The 25,334-nt window shown below is 36.8% G+C and overlaps 1 protein-coding gene across 1 annotated transcript; it reads right to left on the bottom strand.

The window, feature by feature from the left end:
* Positions 1–11,895: 11,895 nt before the first annotated feature.
* Positions 11,896–12,837, bottom strand: LOC128052656 (olfactory receptor 13F1-like). Its single transcript, XM_052645231.1, has one exon. The coding sequence runs from the start codon at positions 12,835–12,837 to the stop codon at positions 11,896–11,898; it is 942 nt and encodes a 313-aa protein (XP_052501191.1).
* Positions 12,838–25,334: the final 12,497 nt, after the last annotated feature.

The raw sequence follows: 25,334 nt of genomic DNA, 5'->3' as shown, positions 1-25,334 counted from the left end.
TCTTTCTCAGCCAGCAGCTGCTGTCCTCCACACTCTGCCAGGTTTCTTTCTATCTTTCTGCTTTTGACCTTTTAGCAAGTCTGAAATGAAGTCTGTGCCCTACTTCTGGGTCTGAAATCTTTCCTGGCTAAGAGCTTTCATCCCTGAGTGCAACGGCTTCTTTGTAGCTTTATAATAAATGGTCTCTGGTTTGTTGTAAATCATAGCATTAGTACACATTGTTTTGAAGTTATCCTTTAGTTTTTCTATGGACTGATAATCTCTTTTCTTGATCTTTTCTTTCATGGTACTAAAATCATTTGATGTTTAATGATAATGATGTACCCAGGGGCAATAAAAGCAGTCACAGGAAATGAAAAGAAAGCACTTGGGTCTTTTCTCTACAATTGTCTCATCAGTTGATTCAAAGCTTCAGAAGGGGCATCTGTTCTACTTCTTGTTTGACTAAAGAGACAAAGTCATCTCCAGAACTCTGCCTGTAAAGTAGCTGCTTCAGCTTCTTAAACTCTTTTCTGACATTGCTCAATTTAGTGAGACCACTGTGATCTGTTCGGAGTTCAGTTCAGCTCAGTCACTCAGTCGTGTCCGACTCTTTGCAACACCATGAACCGCAGCACACCAGGCCTTCTTGTCCATCACGAACTCCTGGAGTCCACCCAAACCCATATCCATTGAGTCAGTGATGACATCCAACCATCTTATCCTCTGTCGTCACCTTCTCCTCCTGCCCTCAATCTCTCCCAGCATCAGGGTCTTTTCCAGTGAGTCAGCTCTTTGCATCAGGTGGCCAAAGTATTGGAGTTTCAGCTTTAACATCAGTCCTTTCAATGAACATCCAGGACTGATCTCCTTTAGAATGAACTGGTTGGATCTCCTTGCAGTCCAAGGGACTCTCAAGAGTCTTCTCCAACACCACAGTTCAAAAGCATCAATTCTTTGGTGCTCAGCTTTCTTTATAGTCCAGCTCTCACATCCATACATGACCACTGGAAAAGCCATAGCCTTGACTAGACGGACCTTAGTCAGCCAAGTAATGTCTCTGCTTTTGACTATGCTATCTAGGTTGGTCATAACTTTCCCTCCAAGGAGTAAGCATCTTTTAATTTCACGGTTGCAGTCACCATCTGCAGTGATTTTGGAGCCTACCTCCTTCATAAATTGGAGTCTAAAAAATAATTACTAGTTGCCTTTAACCCTAGTCTCTTCTTCCAGAGATCATTTTCCTGCCTTGCTTGTTCAATATCTAAACACTCTGTTTTTTCAACTACTTTGGTTTTCTAAAAGTTCATGGTGGGATTGGATGCACGGCTCTAGCTAACTTACTTTCAAAAGCAGATGTTCCTTCTTAGCTTTTCTGATTGTATAATTTTGCACTTTTTCAAAAAATATGATATTCATATATTATTTTGCATCTTCATTATCACTATATTTTATTCTTAAATCTGTAAAGATTTAAATGCTCATTGCTTATCTTTTTGCCCAACTTTCCCCATTCATCTTTTGTTTGAATGAAGATTATCCTACCATTGATTCCCAAAGGGGATTATGAGTATAGCATTCTTTGGGGCTTCTATGTTTAAAACTATTGTTAATATTATTGATATTTGAAGGACAGCATGACTAGATATAAATTTCTTGGTATGCATTTTCTTTCTTGAGTGTTTTGTAAATGCAACTCTACTGTCTGACCTTTTTCAGGCAGGAGAAGACTCTTGAGAGTCCCTTGGACTTCAAGGAGATCCAACCAGTCCTTTCTAAAGGAGATCAGCCCTGGGATTTCTTTGGAAGGAATGATGCTAAAGCTGAAACTCCAGTACTTTGGCCACCTCATGTGAAGAGTTGACTCATTGGAAAAGACTCTGATGCTGGGAGGGATTGGGGGCAGGCGGAAAAGGGGACAACAGAGGATGAGATGGCTGGATGGCATCACCGACTCAATGGATGTGAGTTGGAGTGAACTCTGGGAGATGGTGATGGACAGGGAGGCCTGGTGTGCTGCAATTCATGGAGTCTCAAAGAGTCGGACACGACTGAGTGACTGAACTGAACTGAACTGAATGTGGACTAATTCTTTGCCCCTATAAGATGTTAACTATTTTGTTTTAAAGATGTGAAGATTTTTGTATTTATCTTTACACTCCAGTACAGTAGCTTTACTGAGGTACATGTCAGAGTAGATTACGGTGAGCTTCTTTTTCCCAACAGCTATTAAACACTTTCAGTATATTATTTACAAAGAAATGTTTTTCTAGACTTAATTTTTAAATATTAATTTTATCTTCTTGTTTTATTTCCATTTTAGAGACTCTAATTTATAAAAGACACAGTATTTCCTCTTTTCCTGTGGTTCATTGGATATATTTTCTTGATCTTATTTTCATTTTGTTGATCATTTCCCTTTCTTCAATGCCCTATTTAAATCTCATTGTAATCCATTTTACCTTGGCTACTTTTATTTTAGTTTTCATTTCTAAGATGGCTTTGTTTTTTACTTATTATCTCCTGAGTTCAAACAATTTTCATTTCTTCCTGATACATTCCTTGATCAATTTCTTTTTAAGTTTTGAATTTCAGATTTTAAGTATTTCTCTCAAATGCTTATTTGAGGTTATTAATATCAACTTGTAGTATTGTTTTACAATTTAAGTTGCCTCTTTTTTTTCTTTCTTTGAGGATAAGGGGCAGAAGTTTCCATCAGGTGAGGTATTTTGTTTCTCATGTTCTAATTCGTTTTCTAATAGCTTTGATTACAGTCTGCTTTCACTATTTATTTCATAATTCAGATTAGCTTATAAGATTCTAGGTCAAGAGTACCCTGATCTGTCTGTGTTTTGAATAATAACTTCCTTAAAATAAAGAGAACCTTGTAACAGCACTAGCTTGCTAAAGCCACATTTATCCTTGTGGTGAGAGTGCTCGAGCTCTCCTTGTCCTTTTTTTTTCTTCTTTATCTTATCTAACCAAGAAGGAGTTGTAGGTCCTCTGATATTTTAGAACATTTTTATTTGTCATGACCCAAATTATCTTTTTTGGTTCTTTATTCGTTTACTTCTAAATCTCTAAAAGTACCTCCTTTTCATCTCCTTTTGTCCTAAAAAATCATGACTTTAGAAGACAGTCACCTCAACTCGTGCAGTCTTTTTTGTCCGGTCTATATTCAGGGCTCTGTTTTAGTTTTCAGTTCAGTTCAATTGCTCAGTAGTGTCCGACTTTTTGTGACCCCACAGACTGATGTACACCAGGATTCCCTGTCCATCACCAACTCCCAAAGCTTGCTCAAACTCATGTCCATTGAGTTGGTGATGCCATCCAGCCATCTCATCCTCTGTGGTCCCTTCTCCTCCTGCCTACAATCTTTCCCAGCCTCAGGGTCTTTTCCAGTGAGTCTGTTCTTCACTTCAGGTGGCCAAAGTACTGGAGTTTCAGCTTCAGGATCAGTCCTTCCAATGAATATTCAGGACTAATTTCCTTTAGGATGGACTGATGTGACCTCCTTGCAGTCCAAGGGACTCTCAACAGTCTCCTCCAACACCACAGTTTGGAAGCATCAATTCTTTTTGACGATCAGCCGTCTTTATAGTCTAACTCTCACACTGATACATGACCACTGGAAAAGCCATAGCTTTGACTAGACAGACCTTTATTGGCAAAGTAATGTCTCTGCTTTTTAATATGCTGTCTAGGTTGGTAATAGCTTTTCTTCCAAGGAGCAAGCGTCTTTTAATTTCATGGCTGCAGTCACCATCTGCAGTGATTTTGGAGCCCCCCAAAATAAAGTCTGTCACTGTTTCTATTGTTTCCCCATCTATTTGCCCTAAAGTGATGGGACTGGATGCCATGATCTTAGTTTTTTGAATGATGAGTTTTAAGTCAACTTTTTCATTCTTTCACTTTCCTCAAGAGGCTCTTTAGTTCTTTGCTTTCTGCCATAAGGTTGATGTCATCTGCATATCTGAGCTTATTGATATTTGTCCTGGCAATCTTGATTCCAGCTTGAACATCATCCAGCCCGTCATTTCGCATGAGATAATCTGCATATAAGTTAGATAAGCAGGGTGACAATATACAGTCTTAACATACTGCTTTCCCAATTTTGAACGAGTCTTTTGTTCCATGTCCATTTCTAAGTGTTGCTTCCTAACCTGAATACAGATTTCTCAGGACGCAGGTGAAATGGTCTGGTATTCTCATCTCTTGAAGAATTTTCCTCAGCTTGTTGTGATCCACAGTCAAAGGCTTTGGCATAGTCAATAAAACAGAAGTAGATGTTTATTTTGATCTCTCTTGAACATCTGGAAGTTCATGGTTCCTGTACTGTTGAAGCCTGGTTTGGAGAATTTTGAGCATTTTACTTTACTAGTGTGTGAGATGAGTGTAATTGTGTGGTAGTTTGAGCATTCTTTGGCATTGCCTTTATTTGGGATTGGAATGAAAACACCTTTTCCAGTCCTGTGGCCACTGCTGAGTTTTCCAAATTTGCTGGTATATTGAGTGCAGCACTTTAACAACATCATCTTTTAGGATTTGAAATAGCTCAACTGGAATTCCATCACCTCCACTAGCTTTGTTTGTAGTGATGTTTCCTAAGGCCCACTTGACTTTGCATGCCAGGCTGTCTGGCCCTGGGTGAGTGATCCAAGTATCGTGGTGAACTGGCTGATGAAGATCCTTTTTAAATAGTTCTTCCATGTATTGTTGCCATCTCTTCTTAAAGTCTGAGCATTTTCTGTATTCTGGTTGTGTGTGTTTGAATAGTTTTATCTGTTATTCTGTATTGTTTTTAAAGGATAGGGAGGGAGAGTGGATTTAACCAACTCCCATTATTATCAGTTACCCATGAGTATACATGCATTTAAAAAATTTTTATTTTATTTACTTATTTTTTGTATAAATTTATTTATTTTAACTGGAGGCTAATTACTTTACAATATTGTAAATGAATCACCAGTCCAGGTTCAATGCATGATACAGGATGCTTGGGGCTGGTGCACTGGGATGACCCAGAGGGATGGTATGGGGAGGGAGGTTGGAGGGAGGTTCAGGATGGGGAACACGTGTACACCCGTGGCAGATTCATGTTGATACATGCATTTTTAATTGATTAAAAATTTCATTTCTGAATGTATTAGTGTTTAATTGCCTAAGGGTGAAATTAAACATATTTTATGTATAAATTTTCTATTCTTTATCCCAGTGTGTGGTTTTTATTTATTATTTGATTATCTATTTTCTACTTGGATTTCAATTAGAAATTGTGCAAAACTAAGTGAATTGGAAATTCCTTTTATTTTCCTAAGGATTTTCTATATATTAGGTTATAATCATTATGTCATACAAATTGCAAGTTTTTGCTAATTTCAATATCTTTATTATGCTTATAACACTTTATGTTTATTATGTTATTTGATTACATTTCCATGGTAATTTCCAAACAATTTTTAATAGAGAAGCTATTAATCTTATATATTATTGCGTAACCAGGTGGCTCTGATGGTAAAGAATCTGCCTGCACTGTGGAAGAGCTGGGTTCCATCCTTAGGTTGGGAAGGTCTCTTGGAGGAGGGCATGGCAACCCACTCCAGTGCCTGGACAATCCCCATGGACAGAGGAACCTGGTGGGCTACAGTCTATGGGGTTGCAAAGGGTTGGACACGACTGGGCAACTAAGCACAGCACTACTTATAAAGGCATTTTGATTGATTGTCTTCAGTTCAGTTCAGTCGCTCAGTCATTTCCGACTCTTTGCAAACCCATGGACTGCAGCATGCCAATTGATTGCCTTAGATTTTCTTTTTAAAAAGTGTCTATTAGTACTGATACTTTTTTCTTCTATTTCTTTATACTCCTAAGCTTGTGTTACATGCATCTGCATAAGTTGCATTATTCATAATAATTAATGCTTATTAATAATGGTTGTAAAAGTTACCTTTATCTTGGCTCTAACTTTCTTAGAAATGATTCATGTGTTTTAATGTGGAGAATGATATGACTACTGGCTCAAAATTATGTCTTTTGTTATTAAAAATGTATTGCAACAGATTTTCTATTTAATGTATTCATAATATTAATAATATTTTCATACCATTTTCTCCTCTTTTTTTAATTTTATTTTTTATTGAATTATAGTTGATTTATAATGTGTTAGTTTCAGATGTACAGCAAAGTGATTCAGTTTTTTATATACATATATATATACATATATATACACACACACATACACTTCTACAATGGACAGGTCATACCTCCACAACAAGGAATTATTCAGCCCGATTTTTCTCTTCTCTATTTCCCCACTACATCCAAATGCCCAGTAATACCATACTCAAGATACTATAAAATTTTTCTCTCAAGAGCCATAAAATTGTTCATTGCTTTTATAAAGTAAACATATTCCTGGGAATTGATTTTAACTTATAATAAAAGATAAGTGAAAAATCAAAGAGGGAAAGGTTTTTATTTAAGCATTGGTGATAAAAGGCACTCATTAGAAACAATCTTGAATAGAGGAATGATAGGGTATATATTTCAAATCCATATGAATAAATGCATAGCGAATATAATGGTAATTAGATACAGAATGGCAACTGCATGGAAAGGGTCAAAGATAGTGTGCCCAGTTCTATAATCAGACATAGAAGATGAATAGGCCACATTATCATCTGTCACTCCTGCATGATGACAGAGATCTGTAATATTGACTATTGCTGATATAATGACCTAGGGATTGACCTCTCCTCTTTTACTGTCTCTACTCACTACCTTAGTGATCTTATTGATTTTAAATATCATTCATATACTAATGGCTCCCAAATTTCTATCTCTAGCCCAGACTTCTCTAAACACACGACTGTATATGCTTCCTTGTAGTTGTCATGTTTAATCGATAATTTGAACCTAACATGTCTAAAATGAATGCCTGATATTCTCCCACAGATCCATTTCAATTATAGACTTTTTTGAATCAGTGAGTCACAGTTCTATCCTTTCTACTTTTCAGTCTGAAAACCCTGAAGCCATTCTTGATGCCTCTCTTCCTTTATCACCCATACCCAATCCTTCTGGAAATCCTGTTGGTTCTACCTTTTCAATATATCCAGAATTTTACAATTTCTCATCATCTTCACAGTTATCACATTGGCCTGGAATGATATCTTTTTTTACAGTAGGTTTCTTAAATCTTCCTGACTCTAAAGTTGTCCCCCACAAAATGATATTGGCACAACATATGATGATTTTTTAAGAATCATTTTTTAAGAATTTTTTAAGAATATTTACTTAAACTTTTTATTTTGTATGGTGATATGGGAGCATTGGTGGCTCAGATGTTAAAGAATCTACCCACAATGCAGGAAACCCACGTTCGATACCTGGGTCAGGAAGATCCCCTGGAGAAGGGGGTGGCTACCTACTCCAGAATTGTTGCCTAGAGAATTCCATGGACAGAGAAGCCTAATGGGCTACAGTCCATGGGATTGTAGAGTCGGACACCACTGAGCAAGTAACACACACACACACACACACACACACACACACACACACACACACAGTGGTATAGCCTGTTAACAGTGTAGTGATAGTTTCAGGTGAACAGAGAAGGGACTCAAACTAAGCATATTTAAATGGCCTTTAAAATATTTCTTCCTCCTAGTGTATATAGAGTGTAGTTTTTAAATTAAATTCTGAACTTAGTTTTTACTTTTTTTCTGTACACAAATAGGAACTGCACTGAACAAGACAGAATGAAACTTAGTATTTATCCAGTTCTTCTTTGATCAGAGTCCCAAGTGTTTTGTGCTCAAACTTTTCACATTTTTTAATGGATTCTCCCTTTCCCTAACACTTTAAACAAAGCTCTGGACTTATTTTTCCTAGATTCTGATCACTTCTGAATTTCTCACCTCCTTGACAGTTAACATATCTCCCCCCATTCTAAAAGTCTTAAGTAATAAGATTCAGTCTCTTTCATTTAGCACTCTGAGTCAAAGTTCCCATAATTCTCACATAAGAATTACCAGGTGTTAGAAAACATATAGAATCAGCAGATATCTCCTCTGGAAATTCTGGTTTGGATCTAACTTGAACATTTGCACGATATTTTTAGCAAGTGTTCAGGTAATCCTTACATTCAGGATGATTTGGGAAAGGTTCAGGATTTTAAAACAAGCAAAGTAGCACAGATATTAGTATGTTCTCAGTTCAGTTCAGTTCAGTTGCTCAGTCGTGTCCGGCTCTTTATGACCCCATGAATTGCAGCACACCAGGCCTCCCTGTCCATAACCAACTCCCGGGGTTCACTCAGATTCACGTCCATCGAGTCAGTGATGCCATCCAGCCATCTCATCCTCTGTCGTCCCCTTCTTCTCCTGCCCCCAATCCCTCCCAGCATCAGAGTCTTTTCCAATGAGTCAACTCTTCACATGAGGTGGCCAAAGTATTGGAGTTTCAGCTTCAGCATCACTCCTTCCAAAGAAATCCCAGGGCTGATCTCCTTCAGAATGGACTGGTTGGATCTCCTTGCAGTCCAAGGGACTCTCAAGAGTCTTCTCCAACACCACAGTTCAAAAGCATCAATTCTTCGGCACTCAGCCTTCTTCACAGTCCAACTCTCACATCCATACATGACCACTGGAAAAACCATAGCCTTGACTAGATGGACATTAGTCGGCAAAGTAATATCTCTGCTTTTGAATATGCTATCTAGGTTGGTCATAACTTTTCTTCGAAGGAGTAAGTGTCCTTTAATTTCATGGCTGCAGTCACCATCTGCAGTGATTTTGAAGCCCAAAAAATAAAGTCTGACACTGTTTCCACTGTTTCCCCATCTATTTCCCATGAAGTGATGGGACCAGATGCCATGATCTTTGTTTTCTGAATGTTGAGCTTTAAGCCAACTTTTTCACCCTCCTCTTTCACTTTCAGCAAGAGGCTTTTTAGTTCCTCTTCACTTTCTGTCATAAGGGTGGTGTCATCTGCATATCTGAGGTTATTGATATTTCTCCCAGCAATCTTGATTCCAGCTTGTGTTTCTTCCAGTCCAGCGTTTCTCATGATGTACTCTGCATATAAGTTAAATAAGCAGGGTGACAGTATACGGCTGACAATATACAGCCTTGACGTACTCCTTTTCCTATTTGGAACCAGTCTGTTGTTCCATGTCCAGTATGTTCTCAGATTGTGGCAAATTAGTGAAATGAAAAATAAAAGACCGTATCAGAAATTATTTAAAATCTTATTCACCTGAAGAAAAGAAAAGCAGAGATATTTTGAAAAAGACATTAATTAGGCTTTCAGGTATCTAGTGGCATGGTTAAGTTTCCATTTATTTTGTGATTGCAAAGGTAAGCATTTATTTCCTCTGAGTTCACATAAATATATTTGAAAACATACATGGGAGTGGGCCACAGTGAGATGTTCCTTAAGACTTGGAATCAAAGTTGCTTTCTTAGAGGTAAAATAGTAAGTTTTCCACAAGGGGTTGAAGTTACACATCTGTTGAAACTAATCACCAGCATGAGAGACCCCTCCAAGGAAGCTAAATATAAATATTGCAAAGTATGTACTGAATGCTATTGCAGAGAGGCAGGACTGGAATGTGATACAGTTTGGTAAGCTGCTTTCTAATGAATTTGTCTCCTCTTTTGATAAAGAATGTTAAACAATGGAGGTTGCTCATAATGGAACACAGAATGATAAAGAAGTAATCAAAATGCAATTCTGGTTTACATATACAATTCTATCTTTGGAAGACAGAAAACGAAACATATTTGGGTCATGCAGAAATTTACTCCACCCTGGATCTACTTGTGTAGATAAAATTATTCTTGCTGAAGCGCCTGAAATCTGAGGACCCTCTCTAGGCCTGTGATGATTTAACCAGATGGGTTACAAGCCATTTTATTGAGTTTTGCCTCTGGACATCTGGTTGGCTCATCTCTCAGGCATTAATTAGCTCATCCATATCCCTTTAAAACACAGACAAAGTTGTTGAAAAAGATAGCACATGCTGACAGTAGCTGATGAGGCATGGAACTATAGATTTTATTTTCACCCACATAAACAAATAAGATGAATGTGTATAGGCTCAGTGATTGTGATTACCTGGAATCAGTCCTTGTTATAAATGACTGTAGAGTTTGGGTGGTAATAGGGTTAACACTTCCTCCTCCTTTCAACCAAATAACATCAGATACCATAGTCATTGTTGTCTGGTAGTGAAATGAAAGTAAGGATGAAAACCCTAATATATTATTCTGCTTTTATTCAATAACACAAATCCCCTTTGGAAGGTTTCTGAATTAATAGAACTGTGCATCTATCTGAGAAAGAAAACAAAATTTTCCTGTATAGTAATGGTACTTGAATTAAGAACACCAGCACAGTTACATGGTTCTTTTATGAATCAGTTCACCCTCAGCTGAATTGTTTCTTGCAAGCTCTATTCAGGATAGAAAGTGAAGTCGCTCAGACGTGCCCGACTCTTTGCGACCCCATGGGCTGTAGCTTACCAGGCTCCTCTGTCCATGGGGTTTTCCAGGCAATAGTCCTGGAGTGGATTGCCATTTCCTTCTCCAGGGGATCTTCCCAACCCAGGGATCGAACCCGGGTCTCCCGCATTGTAGACAGATGCTTTACTGTCTGAGCCACCAGGGAAGGTTCAGGATAGAACCTTCTGTTATAATTATCTATGATTGTCTTACCATCTCTAAGTCTAAAATTAAAAGATATTCTGTCAATGCTAGCAAGAGTCACCTTCTCCATAGAATAAAGCCATCACCCACATATACTTAAGGGCATCTCTCTGATAAAGAGGAATTAATGTATATGTATTGGTCTCATAATTTCCCAGCACCAGTGAGGATGGAAAAGACAAAGAAAAACTGATTAATACGAAATATTGGTGAAAATATAATTTATGTAATTTTGCTCACATTTGTCAAACATATCCATGAATCTTTTCCCACAATATATGTGTACATTAGCAATTTCTTTTGCAGTGTAATCTCTACAGGGTAGGAATATGTTCTTTTTCAGCCTTAACTGGTCAATTCAGCATGCACTAGGAAAAATATGCAACATGGTATATGTGTATATATGTGTGTGTGTGTATGTATTAATGAATTCACTTCCACATTCAGAGTACAATACGAGAATACTTTGACCTCATAACCATAGATACTTTAAGGAGCCTGTATAGATCCCCTGAATGCTTTTCATTTACTCCACTTCAAATGCAAGATTACTGTGTGTAAGTCCTTGTCATGATGTCTTTGCACATACACAGATATTTACTCATCTCCTACATTCACATCCTAAATAAACAAAATCATTCATATGGTAGTTTATCAAATCTAACATATTTTACATTTTAACATTTAGAGTAGGAAAAGTTCTAAAATTAATGGTATCTTGGTTTTATGAATTATAATGTGTTTATACTTTGAACTATATACACATTTATGTAAAATATTGCTTATTCATAATTTCAGACATAATTGCTAATCATAGGATGATAAGTTATTCCAAAATATCCTAGGCTTAATATCTTACACTTTTGGCATACTAGTTATTGTCATAGTGATGCTAGATTTGAACATTTAAATGATATAGTGAGTCAAATATGAAAAAATGAGCAATCATCTAATTTTAACATTATATTAATATTCAATGAATGCTAAATACATTTCTAGAAATATAATTTATTCTTCCTAAATTACTTATTAATGTCAAAAATTTTATTTACCACGTAAATCAAGATATTGGATTTAATATGGAACTCCTTTCAAAAATAGGTATTTTCCAGGATTTAGCTTATTCCACCTATTTTTCAGTTTTCTGGATAATGTTGGAGATTATACAGATGAGTGTGCTTGCTCCCATATTACTTGAAGACAGAAATTAGGACAATACCCAAAGATTTCCTATCAGCAATTTTTTCACAGCTGCTTTCACCTCTTTATTTCGTAGACTATAGATGATAGGATTCAACATTGGGGTTAATGCACCATATACCAAAGCTATAAATTTATCTATTTCCTGTGAATCTATTGCTGAAGGCTTCAGGTATGTGGAAAGAGCTGTCCCATAGAACAAAACAACCACAGACAGGTGGGCTGCACATGTTGAAAAGGCTTTGCTTCGACCATCCACTGAGCTGATTCTCAGGATGTTGAATAGGATGAATGCATAAGAGATACAAATTAGGAGCATTGGCATGGGAACAAGAAATATGGTGAATACCAGCATGATTAACTGCACTTTGGAAGTGTCCACACAAACCATTTTTAAGACAGCAAGAATCTCACAAGCAAAATGATTGATCACACTATTACCACACAGAGACAACTGCAATACAAACACTGTTTCCACCAGGGCAGTGAAGCAGCCTGTCACCCAGGAGCCAACTGCAATCTGCACACAAACCCTCTTGTTTATGATAATGGGGTATCTTAGAGGGTTGCAGATGGCCACATATCGGTCATATGCCATCATGGACAGGAGCACACACTCGGTGGAGCCCATGGCCAGAGAGAAGTACATCTGAGCAGCACATCCTAAGAATGAGATGGTGTTTTCCCCTGAAATAAAGTTTATCAGCATTGGAGGGAAAGCAGAAGAGGTATACCAGATGTCTAAACAGGAGAGATTGCTGAGGAAGAAGTACATAGGTGTGTGTAGGCGGGAATCCAAGATAGTGATGGAGATCAGAATCATATTTCCCAGTAAGGTGATCAGGTACATCAGCAAACACAGCACAAATATGATGATCTCACCTTTGGGGTAGTGGGAAAATCCCAGGAAGAAAAACATTGTTACAGATGTCAGATTTGCCTGGAACATTTTATTAAGTCGAGGTCATTTGTATATACATATAGAAAGATTATCATCATATATCATATATAAAACACAAGATCTTCCCCATTTTTATTTTCTGGTATTTTTTCTTCACATCAACTTGCAGTATGTGCTTAACTGCTTCTCTAGCTTGGTAATAGTATTATTAGTATGTATTTGAATAATTTATCCTCAATAAGGAAAATTTCAAGTAGGGAGTCAGCAGATAAAGTATCTTCAAGATTTTCTTTTTGCTGTAATACTTTTTAAAGGTAAAGTTGGGAAAGGGCAAGGTTTATTACATAAATATCATGAGATCTTGAGGAAAGAAAATCTTATGGAGTCCTTCTTTTCCCAAAACCACATCTGTAACTGATAGATGGTGAAGATATCAATTTACCTCTGAACCACTGGGATGATTTTTTTCCCATAGTTGGCTAACAGTCTTCTTACTTGGGAGTTTTTCTGTTTTCCAAGTTCAGTATCTTCTGTCAAAATAATTTTGGGAGATTTATTTAGTAAAAATGATTTCTGCAACCAAAGATTAATTAACTGAAAAGCTTGAAAGTTAAACAAGTCCAGGTTTTCCATCTTAAGCCCAGGAAAATGGTGATAGATATTCTCAGGAGAGGACATATAGCAACATTTCCTTCATATAGCCAGAATTGCCTTGACATTTGTGCTCCAGAAACATCCTCCAAAGGGCCATCCTTTCACTCTGTAAGGCAACTTAAGTTTTTTGTTGCTTGTGAAAAGTTTCTAATTCATGCAGCAAATTAAAGTTATAAATCTATTTGCACACTATGACAAATTCTGAAACTCCAGGGACAATGTCCCATAGATCCAATTATAGGTAGTAGCTGATCTGCTCTAATTGTTGTGTTATTCAAATAAGAAATAAACATTTTCCTGTCTATGCTGACTTTGGGAAGGGGAACTCTGCTCTACTCCTAATGGTGTTACTAAATCAGTCAGTCAGGTTTGCAGTTGTTACTGTTTCTTTCTTTCTTTGACTATGGCAATGTCATTGATTGTCTTTCTCATTTAGGCAAGATTTACTGCAACCATAGTATAAACAGTTGATCAAAAGGGAGAAAAGAGATTGACTGACATCTGGCCCAGAGTCCCATTTCTGACTCACTGGTTCAATTCCTGTAGACCAAGGCTTATATGGCTGCAGGTAAATCACTTAGGTTGGCATGAATGTGTCTAGGAGTAAATGTCAGAAGAGAACTTAACTTTAGGAATACATTCAGAAAAGTTAAATGGAGGCCGTGACTAAGACTGAGGGAGGTTGCCAAACTGACTCCCGGTTATATATAAAGCACCAAACCACACTTCTGCTTTGGAATTACATTAACACACACTGAAAACAAAAATTTAGAACCTACATGATAATTTCTGTCTGAAAAAGAAATTGCCAAAATTTTGACAAGTTTTCTCATGCTTATGAGTCTGTATTTTCCCCTATCTCCAATAATAGCAATAACATTTGATCACATACTTAAGCCAAAAATCTAGAAGTAATCTTTGAGTTCTTTTCCCCCTGTTATATACCCAGCTCAGAAGGAAGTCTGTCAGATCTTCCTAATAAGTACATCTTAGACTTCCAACTTCTACTAATGATGAAGTATCTTGTGGCAGAGTAGCTTAGATCAGACTCACCCTCATGCTACTAACAGTCATACACTCCAAATCAAGTATAAAATAGCAGCTATTTCATGGCACTTAAAAGTGATCAAAATCAGGCAGAACAGAAGAGAATTCAACTCAAAAGATATGAACCAGACTGGGTGATATCAACAGGGTTCTCCTCAGTCCATGTAGCAAATGTTACTCAAGCAAAAAGTAGCAGCCCTGATGTGAGAAATCAGATCAGCATTTGTGAAATCATTTACTACAAATAGGGACTTGAACCCATGTGGCTGGGACTTGAACCCAGCCAAAACCCTGCTTGGCACTTGAATCCAGGTGACTTGGACTCAAACCTGGTCAAAACCCACAGTACCTGGTTTCAGGAGCTAACAAAGCTCAGGTTCTTAATGTCTCATTGCAGAAAGAATTCAGTGAGAGACAGAGTGATAGGTAAGAAGTGGATTTATTCAGATACAGAAAGAAGCACACTCCACAGAGAGAGTGCGGGCCATCACAGAGAGCGAAAGCAACCCTGAAATTTGGCATGGTTAGTTTTTGTAGACTGTGTAATTTCATATGCTAATGAGTGGGGGGATTATTCCAGATATTTTTGGGAAGGGGTGGAGATTTCCAAGATTTGGGGTACCGCCCACCCCCTTGGTCTTTTAACAGTGCCTTGGAACTGTCATGGCACCTCTGGATGTGTCATTTCACTTGCTGATTGAGGTCTAGTCTTGTCTGCCATCTTGGTCCCATTTCATTCTAATGGATTTTATGTTGTGTCCTTGGACCACATCATTCTTTCAAATGTTGCGCCCTGCCCCTTTCCCTCCTGTTACATTTGTGGCTGCCAGAGTAACTGGAAATTTAGGGATAAATCCTAGAAAAGAGGGAACCATTAAGGGGGAACCTAAACTTTGTGTAAAATCTCTCATCTGACTGACCACTGAATTGGGAATGAAGAGAGTGAGTCTTCTTAGAACCCAAGTGCACACTAAGTCACTTGAGTTGTGTCTGACTCTTTGAAACCCTATAGACTGTAGCCTGCCAGGCTCTTCTGTCCCTGAAATTCTCCATACAAGAATACTGGAATAGGTTGCCATGCCCTCTTTCAGGTGATCTTCCTGACTCAGGGATCGAACCCACAGCTCTTATGTTTCCTGCATTGGCAGGTGGATTTTTTACCACTAGTGCTGCTTGGGAAGCCCATTAGAATCTAGGGGAAAATGACAATTAGGAGGATAAAGAGTTGAACAGAGATTTAATGAGAAGCTGATAGCAGGGGAGATAGAGTTTGGCATTCAAATCCCATCAAAAAGAAAGACTTGGTAAATACTTTTAGATTTCCATTGAAACCCTACTTGTTTTTCCATGCATCAGACAGACATATTGGCCCAAATAATGGGTGTGGTCCTACATGATATTTGCAGTTATATCACACAGAACATTTAAGAAGCATCTTATATCATACCCCAGTGAATTGTGTAGCATATGAAAAATTCTTCAGAGAGTCATGTATTATAGATGAATGTATAACCACAGAAAGGTTTATTTTCTATAAATGATTCTTTATTTAGTAATGCCCTGAAACGGGCAGTGAGTAGATAAGTTCAGTTCATTCCAACAAACATCATTAATCTCTGCTCAGAAATCAAGTTGATAAGGGGGCCTATTCCATATAATCTGTCTTTTTTCCCCTCTCCCCAAAGAGATTCCCCTGGTAAAGGAACTGAGTGGATCACTGGTAAGTTGTTTAATTCCTTCATCCTTAAGCAACTGAAAATTTCTGTCATAAGGTTTTTACACTTTACATTGACACTTGCTACTTGGAAGAAAACTTATGACCAACCTAGACAGCATATTAAAAAGCAGAGACATTACATTGCCAACAAAGGTCCATCTAGCCAAAGCTATGCTTTTTCCAGTAGTCATAAATGGATGTGAGAGTTGGACTGTGAAGAAAGCTGAGCACTGAAGAATTGATGCTTTTGAGCTGTGGTGTTGGAGAAGACTCTTGAGAGTCCCTTGGACTGCAAGGAGATCCAACCAGTCCATCCTAAAGGAAATCGGTCCTGAATATTCATTGGAAGGAATGATGCTGAAGCTGAAACTCCAATACTCTGACCACCTGATGTGAAGAACTGACTCATTTGAAAAGACGCTGATGCTGGGAAAGATTGAAGGGAGGAGGAGAAGGGGACGACAGAGGATGAGATGGTTGGATAGCGTCACCGACTCAATGGACATGAGTTTGAGTAAATTCCGGAAGTTGGTGATGGACAGGGAGGCCTGACGTGTTGCAGTCCATGGGGTCACAAAGAGTCAGACATGACTGAGTGACTGAACTGAACTGAAGAACATAGAGTGAAAGAAATTAAAGAACCGTACTGTAACCCCCCAAAAAAACCACTATAAGTTCTAAAATTAAATTTAGCTTAAAAGCTAATAGATGGAATACAATGGAATAAAATAGTAATTTAAAACTTCACCCAAAAATACAGAAATAGGAGAAAACAGATAAGAAAAATGGGAGGGACAGATAGAAATCAAATAGTAAGACAATGGATTTAAGCTAAAACATATTAATCATTACATTAAATATAAATATTAAAAACTCCAGTTGAAAGACAGAGATGATGTGACTGGATATAAAAAAGGAAGATAAAACTTTGTTTTTAAAAGTACACTTCGTATAAAGATACAGAGAGGTTGAAAGTAAAAAGATAAAGTTATAACAATCAAAGACTAAATGAAAGCTGGGATGGCAGGCAAATTCACTTCAAGAAATAGAGTATTGCCAGAAATAAATGATAAAATGGTCAAAGCATTAAGAAAACATCAAAATAAAAGCTAAATATATATGTGGATAATAGCATAGCTTCAAGTCTATGAAGCAAGAATCAACACAGCTAAAGGGTAAACAGACAAATCTATTATTATACAATGAAAATCTTAATACTTCCCTTCAATAATTGGTAGAGTAAGTAAATAAGAATTTAGTGTGAATTTAGAAAATTGAAAAATATTGTCAAACAAATTGATACGTTAAACTTTATAAAACACTATTCAAAAATTGCCAAATATATAATTTTTTTCAAGTGAATATGGAATATTCACCAAGATACATATATGCTGGTTCAAAAAAAACTCAATAAATTTCAAAACACTGAAATTATATAGATGTTTTCTGACCACAACAGAAATAAATTTTAAGCAAATATAAAAATAATACCTAGAAAATGCCAAAATACTTCTAAATTAAGCAATGTACTTCTAAATAATGTTTCAAGCAAGAAATCACAAGGGAAACTCAAACATATCTTGAGTTAAATGGTCATGGAAATAGACTATGTCAAAATTTGTGGGATGCAGCTAAATCAGTGTTTAGACAGAAAGGAATAGTGTTAAATGACTAGACTAAGAAAGAAGAAAAGTTTTAGGTCAGCTACCTGAAATTTACTAAGGCTGGAAAAATAAGACCAAAGTAACTCAAAGTAAGTAGAAGGAAATAATGAAGAGCAGAAATAAATTATTAGAAAGCAACACCCCCCCCCTCCCCGCACCAAAATTAGAGAAATGAACAAAGCCAGAAGTCAGTTAGTTGAAAAGATTAATGAAGAGGATAAACCTCTAGCTAACTCATTAAGAAAAAAATGTGAAAGCACAAATTAAACACTTCAGGAATGAAAGAAGAGATATTACCACAACCTGGATAGCTTTGGTAGTGAATTTTGTCAATGTAAATAGTAAAAAATATTAATCTTTCAGAACCATTTATATGAACTCAGAAAAGAAGATAAACTTCCAGCTATCAGGAGAGAACACCTATGAGACTTTTTTATGAGTTCATCAAACTCTAGTACTAGCAAAACCTGATGAGAATATTATGATCAAAGCAAATTATAGGCCAGTATTACTAGTGGCTTTAGACTCAATAACTATCAATAAAATATTAGTAAATAGCATCCACCATATCAAAAGGGTATCAAAAGGATATATCATGAACAAGAGGGTGTTATACAAAAAAGGAAAGGTAGGTTTAGTATCTGAATATAGCCAATTAATTTTATCACTTTAATAGAATAGGGGAAAAATTCTTATGACCATGTATATAAATACAAATAAAACATTTTTACAAAAATTCAAACTTTACTTATGAAAGTAAAATCTTACAAAAGCTCTCTGCAAACTAACAGTAAAAGAATACTTTTAAAAGGACCTCAGTAATATAATAAAATAGGAGTTATCAGAGCTTGTCCCCTCACAGAAACATCAGTTTGAGTAACTATCTACAGATGAAAATACTTTCACAAGAGTTAAGGATTCCAAGCAAGAGAGTAAAGATTGGAAAACCTTCTGGATTTCCACTGAAACTCAGCACAGAATTAAGAAAAGATCTATTAAAAAGTAAAATGAATGTTTCTCATCATCTATGTCATCCTTCTTCTAAGACCTAGCAGTGCAGTTCATAGAGAGACTCCCAGTTCAATGAAGAAGAAAAGTGAAATGTATACCTGACTTTGCCATGGAACCCAGGACCAGGCTTACCCCAGTGAACTCTGGCACCAGGCTAGCACCTGTTGTCCAAGGCTCCAGGCTTCCCCTTCCAGATCTAGGCTCCTGGCCATCACAATGCCAGTCCAGGCTCCAAGGTTCCAGCGTCCAGTTCAGCCCCTGTGGACCCAAGCTCAATACCTGCCCCTGGTGACCCAGCTTCCAGGCCTACACTAGGTTTAGTTGTCGCCTGCAGCCCCAGGATCTGGAACACCCGCTGCTGATAATTTTGATAGATGCAGAAATATGTATTTGACAAAATTCAACACACTTTTATGATAAAAACTTTTGACAAATTCCCTTGTGGGGCTTCCCTTGTGGGTCAGCTGGTAAAGAATCTGCCTGCAACGTGGGAGACTTGGCTTCGATCTCTGGGTTGGGAAGATCCCCTGGAAAAGGGAAAGACTACCCACTCCAATATTCTTGCCTGGAAAATTCAGTGAACTGTATAGTCCATGGGGTTGCAAAGAGTCAGACACGACTGAGCAACTTTCACTTATCACTTCATTTTGACAAATTATAAGAAATGTACCTAAACATTATAAAGGCCATATATGACAAGCCCACAACTAACTTCATAACCAAAGGTGAAAAGTTAAAAGCTTTTCCTTCAGGATAAGAAACAAGACAAATGTTCCCACTCTTGCTACTTCAATTCAATATAGTGCTAGAAGTTTTAGCCAGTAATTAGCAAAGAATAAGAAATAAAAGGTATCCAAATTGAAAAGTAGGGAGTAAGATTGCCTGTGTCTGACACTTATACATACAAAACCCTAGAATCTCTAGCAAAAAAAGAAAAAGCAGAACTAATAAACAATCTCAGTAAGTTGCAAGATACAAAAATCAGCACACAAAAACCAGTTGTATTTCTACACACTAACAATTAGCATGAAAAGATATTAAGAAAACAATTTATGATAGTATCAAAAGTAATAAAATACATATGAATACATTTAATTAAGAAGGTAAAAGATACAGTAAAAATTACAAGACACTGATGAAAAAAATTGAAAAAGACAAATAAATGGAAAGATATTCTATGCTCATAGATTAGAACAATTAATATTGTTAAAATGTCATACCATCCCAAGCAATCTACAGATTCAGTGCATCCCTACTAAAATTGTGATGACATTTTCTGCAGAAATAGAAAAAGCAATCCTAAAGTTTATACAGAATCACGAAAGACCTCAAATAGCCAAAACAATCTTGAGAAAGATCAAATCTGGAAGTATCACTCTTCCTAAATTCAAAATATACTATAAAGCTGTAGCAATTAAAACAGTATGACACTGGTGAAAGTGAAAGTCGTTCAGTCATGTCTGACTCTTTGCAACCCCATGTACTACACCGTCCGTGGGATTCTCTAGGCCAGAATACTGGAGTGGGTTGCCATGCCCTTCTCCAGGGGATCTTCCCAACACAGGGATTGAACCCAGGTCTCCTGCATTGCAGGCATATTCTTTACCAGCTGTGCCACAAGGGAATAAATAGACAAATTGACCAATGGAAGAGAATAAGAGACCAGAAATAAATCCATATGTTAATAATTTATAATCAGTTAATCTTTGACAAAAGTGCCTAGATTATAGCAATAGTCTCTTCAGTAAATGGTGTTTGTAAAACTGGATATACATATGTAGAAGAATGAAATCAGATCCTTATCTCATACCATCTACTAAAATCACCTCAAAATGGATTAAAGACTTAAATATGAGTTAAAACTGTAGAATTACTAGTAGAAAACAGGAGAAAAGCTTTCTGACACTGGTCTTGACAATGACTTTTGATTATAAGTCTCAAAGCACAGGCAACGAAAGCAAAAATGGGCAATTCAGCTTGCGCCAAAGTAAAAAGTTTCTGTCCAGCAAAGAGAATAATAGAGTGAAGGGTATGACTATGGAATGGGAGAAAATATTTGTAAAACATATATATGGTAAGGTCTAAAGGAACTTGAACAACTCAATGGCGAAAAAATAAATACCCCATTAAAAAAATCGGTGAAAGACCTGAATAGACATTTTCCAAAGAAGATATAGAAATAGCCAATAGGTACTTGAGAAAGAAAATGCTCAGCATAACTAATCATCAGGAACATGTATATTAAAACTACATTGAGATATCACCTAACATCTGTTAGAATGGCTATTATTAAATAAATAAATAAATAAAATATTGGTGAGGATGTGGAGAATAGGGAACCTTGTATACTATTGGTGAGGGTATGCTATTATGGAAAGCAGTATGGAGGTTCCTCAAAGAAGTTGTACTACCATTTGCTTCTGGGTATATATTTAAAGGAAATGAAGTCAGTATCTCATAAAGGTATCTCTGCTCCCATGTTCATTGTAGCTTTATTCACAATAGCCAAGATAATGGAATCAACCTAAGTGTCTATTGATATATGAATGGAAAGAAAATGTGGTATATTCATAAAGTACCATTTAGCTTTAAAACAGAAGAACATCCTGCCACATGCTACGGTAAGGATGAATCTCAAGGATATTACACTAAGTGAAATAAGCCAGGCACAGAAAGAAAATGGTACAAGATCTCATTTATATGTGGATTCTAAAACAGTTGAATTCATTGGATAATAGAATAGAATGATATTAGGGGTTCAAGATTAGAGAACTGTGAAGAGATTTTGGTAAAATGGCACAAAGTTTTAGTTATGCAGGATGAATAACTTCTGGAGATCTAATGTACAGCATGGTGAAAATAGTTGATAATACTATATTTTACACTTAAATTTTTTAAGAGAGTAGATCTTAAAAGTTCTCTCCATATACCCTCAAAAATAACTATGTAAGGTGATGGATATGTTAATTAATTTTATTTTGATAATAATTTCACAATGTATACACATTTTAAAACATCACATTATGCATCATAAATATATAACTTTTTGTTTGTCAATTGTACCTATATAAAGCTGGAGAAAAAAGTACACAACAACAACTACAACAACAACAACAAAGGATACTTCCAAAACATAAAAAGGACATCTGTGGCAACTTCAGCTAACATAAAATATAAGGAAAGAAGAGCTGAAGTTTTTAATTTTGAATATCATGACATTTGAAATTTTCTTTTATGGCTGTTGATGTTTTTCAGCTCCATTCAGTTCAGTTCAGTTGCTCAGTCGTGTCCGACTCTTTGCGAACCCATGGACTGCAGCACACCAGGCCTCCCTATCCATCGTCAACTCCCAGAGTTTACTCAAACTCATGTCCACTGAGTCAGTGATGCCATCCAACCATCTCATCCTCTGTTGTCCCCTTCTCCTCCTGCCTTCAATCTTTCCCAGTATCAGAGTCTTTTCAAATGAGTCAGTTCTTCACGTCAGGTGACCAATATATTGGAGTTCAGTTTCAACATCAGTCCTTCCAATGAATATTTAGGACTGATATGTGGAAAATTCTGAAAGAGATGGGAATACCAGACCACTTGACCTGCTGCTTGACAAATCTATATGCAGGTCAGGAAGCAACAGTTGGAACTGGATATGGTACAACAGACTGGTTCCAAATAGGAAAAGGAGTACATCAAGGCTGTATATTGTCACCCTGCTTATTTAATATATATGCAGAGTACATCATGAGAAACGCTGGGCTGGAAGAAGCACAAGCTGGAATCAAGATTGCCAGGAGAAATATCAATAGCCTCAGATATGCAGATGATACCACCCTAATGGAAGAAAGTGAAGAGGAACTAAAAAGCCTCTTGATGAAAGTGAAAATGGAGAGTGAAAAAGTTGGCTTACAACTCAACATTCAGAAAATGAAGATCATGGCATCTGGTCCCATCACTTCACGGGAAATAGATGGGGAAACAGTGTCAGACTTTTTTTGGGCTCCAAAATCACTGCAGGTGGTGATTGCAGCCATGAAATTAAAAGACGCTTACTCCTTGAAAGAAAAGTTATCACCAACCTAGATAGCATATTGAAAAGCAGAGATATTACTTTGCCAACAAAGGTCAGTCTAGTCAAAGCTATGCTTTTTCCAGTGGTCATGTATGGATGTGAGAGTTGGACTGTGAAGAAAGCTGAGCACAGAAGAATTGATGCCTTTGGACTGTGGTGTTGGAGAAGGCTCTTGAGAGTCCCTTGGACTGCAAGGAGATCCAACCAGTCCATTCTTGAAGGAGATCAGCCCTGGGATTTCTTTGCAAGGACTGATGCTGAAGCTGTAACTCCAGTACTTCGGCCACCTCATGCGAAGAGTTGACTCATTGGAAAAGACTCTGATGCTGGGAGGGATTGGGGGCAGGAGGAGAAGGGGGCGACAGAGGATGAGATTGCTGGATGACATCACGGACTCGATGGACATGAATTTGAGTGAACTCTGGGAGTTGGTGATGGACAGGGAGGTCTGGCGTGCTGCAATTCATGGGGTCGCAAAAGTCGGACACGACTAAGCGACTGAGCTGAACTGAACTGAACTTCCTTTAGGATGGACTGGTTGGATCTCCTAGCTGTCCAAGGGACTCTCAAGAGTCTTCTCCAACACCACAGTTCAAAAGCACAGTTCAAAGTTTATATTTTTGGATCCTATCTAAAAATCTTTGTATTCCCTAGGATAAAAATGATATTCTGTGTGCCCCACAAGAAATTTTATTGATGGAATGTTTATGTTTAGTTCTGTTACCTACCTCTAGTTGATTATTTTATAGTTTGAGATCTGGATATATACTTGTTCCAGCATTATTTATTGAAAAAACTATCCTTTCCCCATTGAATTACCTTGACATCTTTGTTAAAAATAAATTGATCAGCTATGTGTGGGTTCCTTTCTGTACATCTTTATTCTGTTCATTGATGTATCTGTCTTTCTTTGTATCAGTACTACAAAGACTTGATATTATAGGTTTATAATAAGTTTAATAATGAGTTAGTGGAAATTATCTAACTTGATTTATATTTTTCAAGCCTGTTTTGGCTGTTCCAGTTCCTTTACATTTCCATATCAGCTTAGAATCCTCTTGTCAACTTTTCCAAAATTTTTGCCTGGATTTTGTATGGAATAACATTAATCTGTAAACTGACTGGGAAGAGTTGGTATCTAAATAACACTGAGTCTTCTAATCCACCGTATCTCTGTAGTACGTCTTCCTCAGTTTCTCTCTGCAGTGCTTTGCAGCTTTCAGTATGAAAGTGTTGCACATCTTGTTAATTTTCTTTCAGTTATTTTATATTTTTAATATAATACAGATGATGTTTTAAAATATGCTTTCCAATTATTTCTTTGTTGGTGAATAGAAATGCAATTGGTTTGTGGGACTTCCCTGGTGGTCTAGTGGCTAATTACCCATGCTCCCAAGGCAGGAGACCTGGGTTTGATTCTTAATCAGGGTACTAGATCCCACATGCTATAACTAAGAGTTTGCATGCTGCAACTAAAGATCCCCACATGCCACAACTTAAAATTCTGCATGTCACAACTAAGACCCAGTGCAGCCAAATTAATAAACAAATTTTTTTAAAAAAATGAAATGCAATTGGTTTGTGTGATCTGACACAATGTGATAGCTTGGGAAGCTCTCTTGTTAATTTTATTAGTTATTTTGTGGATTTCTTAGGATTTTTATAGTTATTTACCATACACAATCTGTTTGTGAAAAAGACAGTTTTCTTCTTTCCAACTGTAATGCCTTTTATTTATTTCTCTTGCCTTATTGTACTGCCTGGGACACCCATAACAATATCACACAGAGTGGTTATAGTGAACATTCTTGCCTTGCTCTTTTTTTTTTTTATTTTAAAAAGTGTATTTTATTTACATATAATTGATTTACAATGTTGTGTTAATGTTTCTGTACAGCAAAGTGATTCAGATATATACATACACTTTCTTTTTCATATTCTTTTGCATTATGGTTTATAACAGGATATTACATATAGTTCTCTGTGCTATACAGTAGGACCTTATTATTTATCCATTCAATATATAACAGTTTAATCTTCTAACCCTAAATTTCCAATCCATCCCTCTCCCACTCCCCCACCCCCTTGGAAACCACAAGTCTGTTTTATATGTCAATGAATCTGTTCGGTTTCATAGATAAGTTCATTTGTGTCATATTTTAGCTTCAACATGTAAGTGATATAATAAGGTATTTATTTTTCTTTTTATGATTTACTTCACTAAGTGGGATAATCTCTAGGTTTGTCCATGTTGCTGCAAATGGCATTACTTCATTCTTTTTAACAGCTGACTGCTATTCCATTGTATATATGTACTACATCTTCTTTATCCGTTTATCTGCTGAGGGACATTCAGATTGTTTCCTTGTCTTGGCTATTGTGAATA

The sequence above is a fragment of the Budorcas taxicolor genome, chromosome 8, assembly GCF_023091745.1.
Source record: "Budorcas taxicolor isolate Tak-1 chromosome 8, Takin1.1, whole genome shotgun sequence".
Taxonomy (NCBI): domain Eukaryota; kingdom Metazoa; phylum Chordata; class Mammalia; order Artiodactyla; family Bovidae; genus Budorcas; species Budorcas taxicolor.
This window is presented reverse-complemented; position numbering and strand designations above follow the sequence as displayed.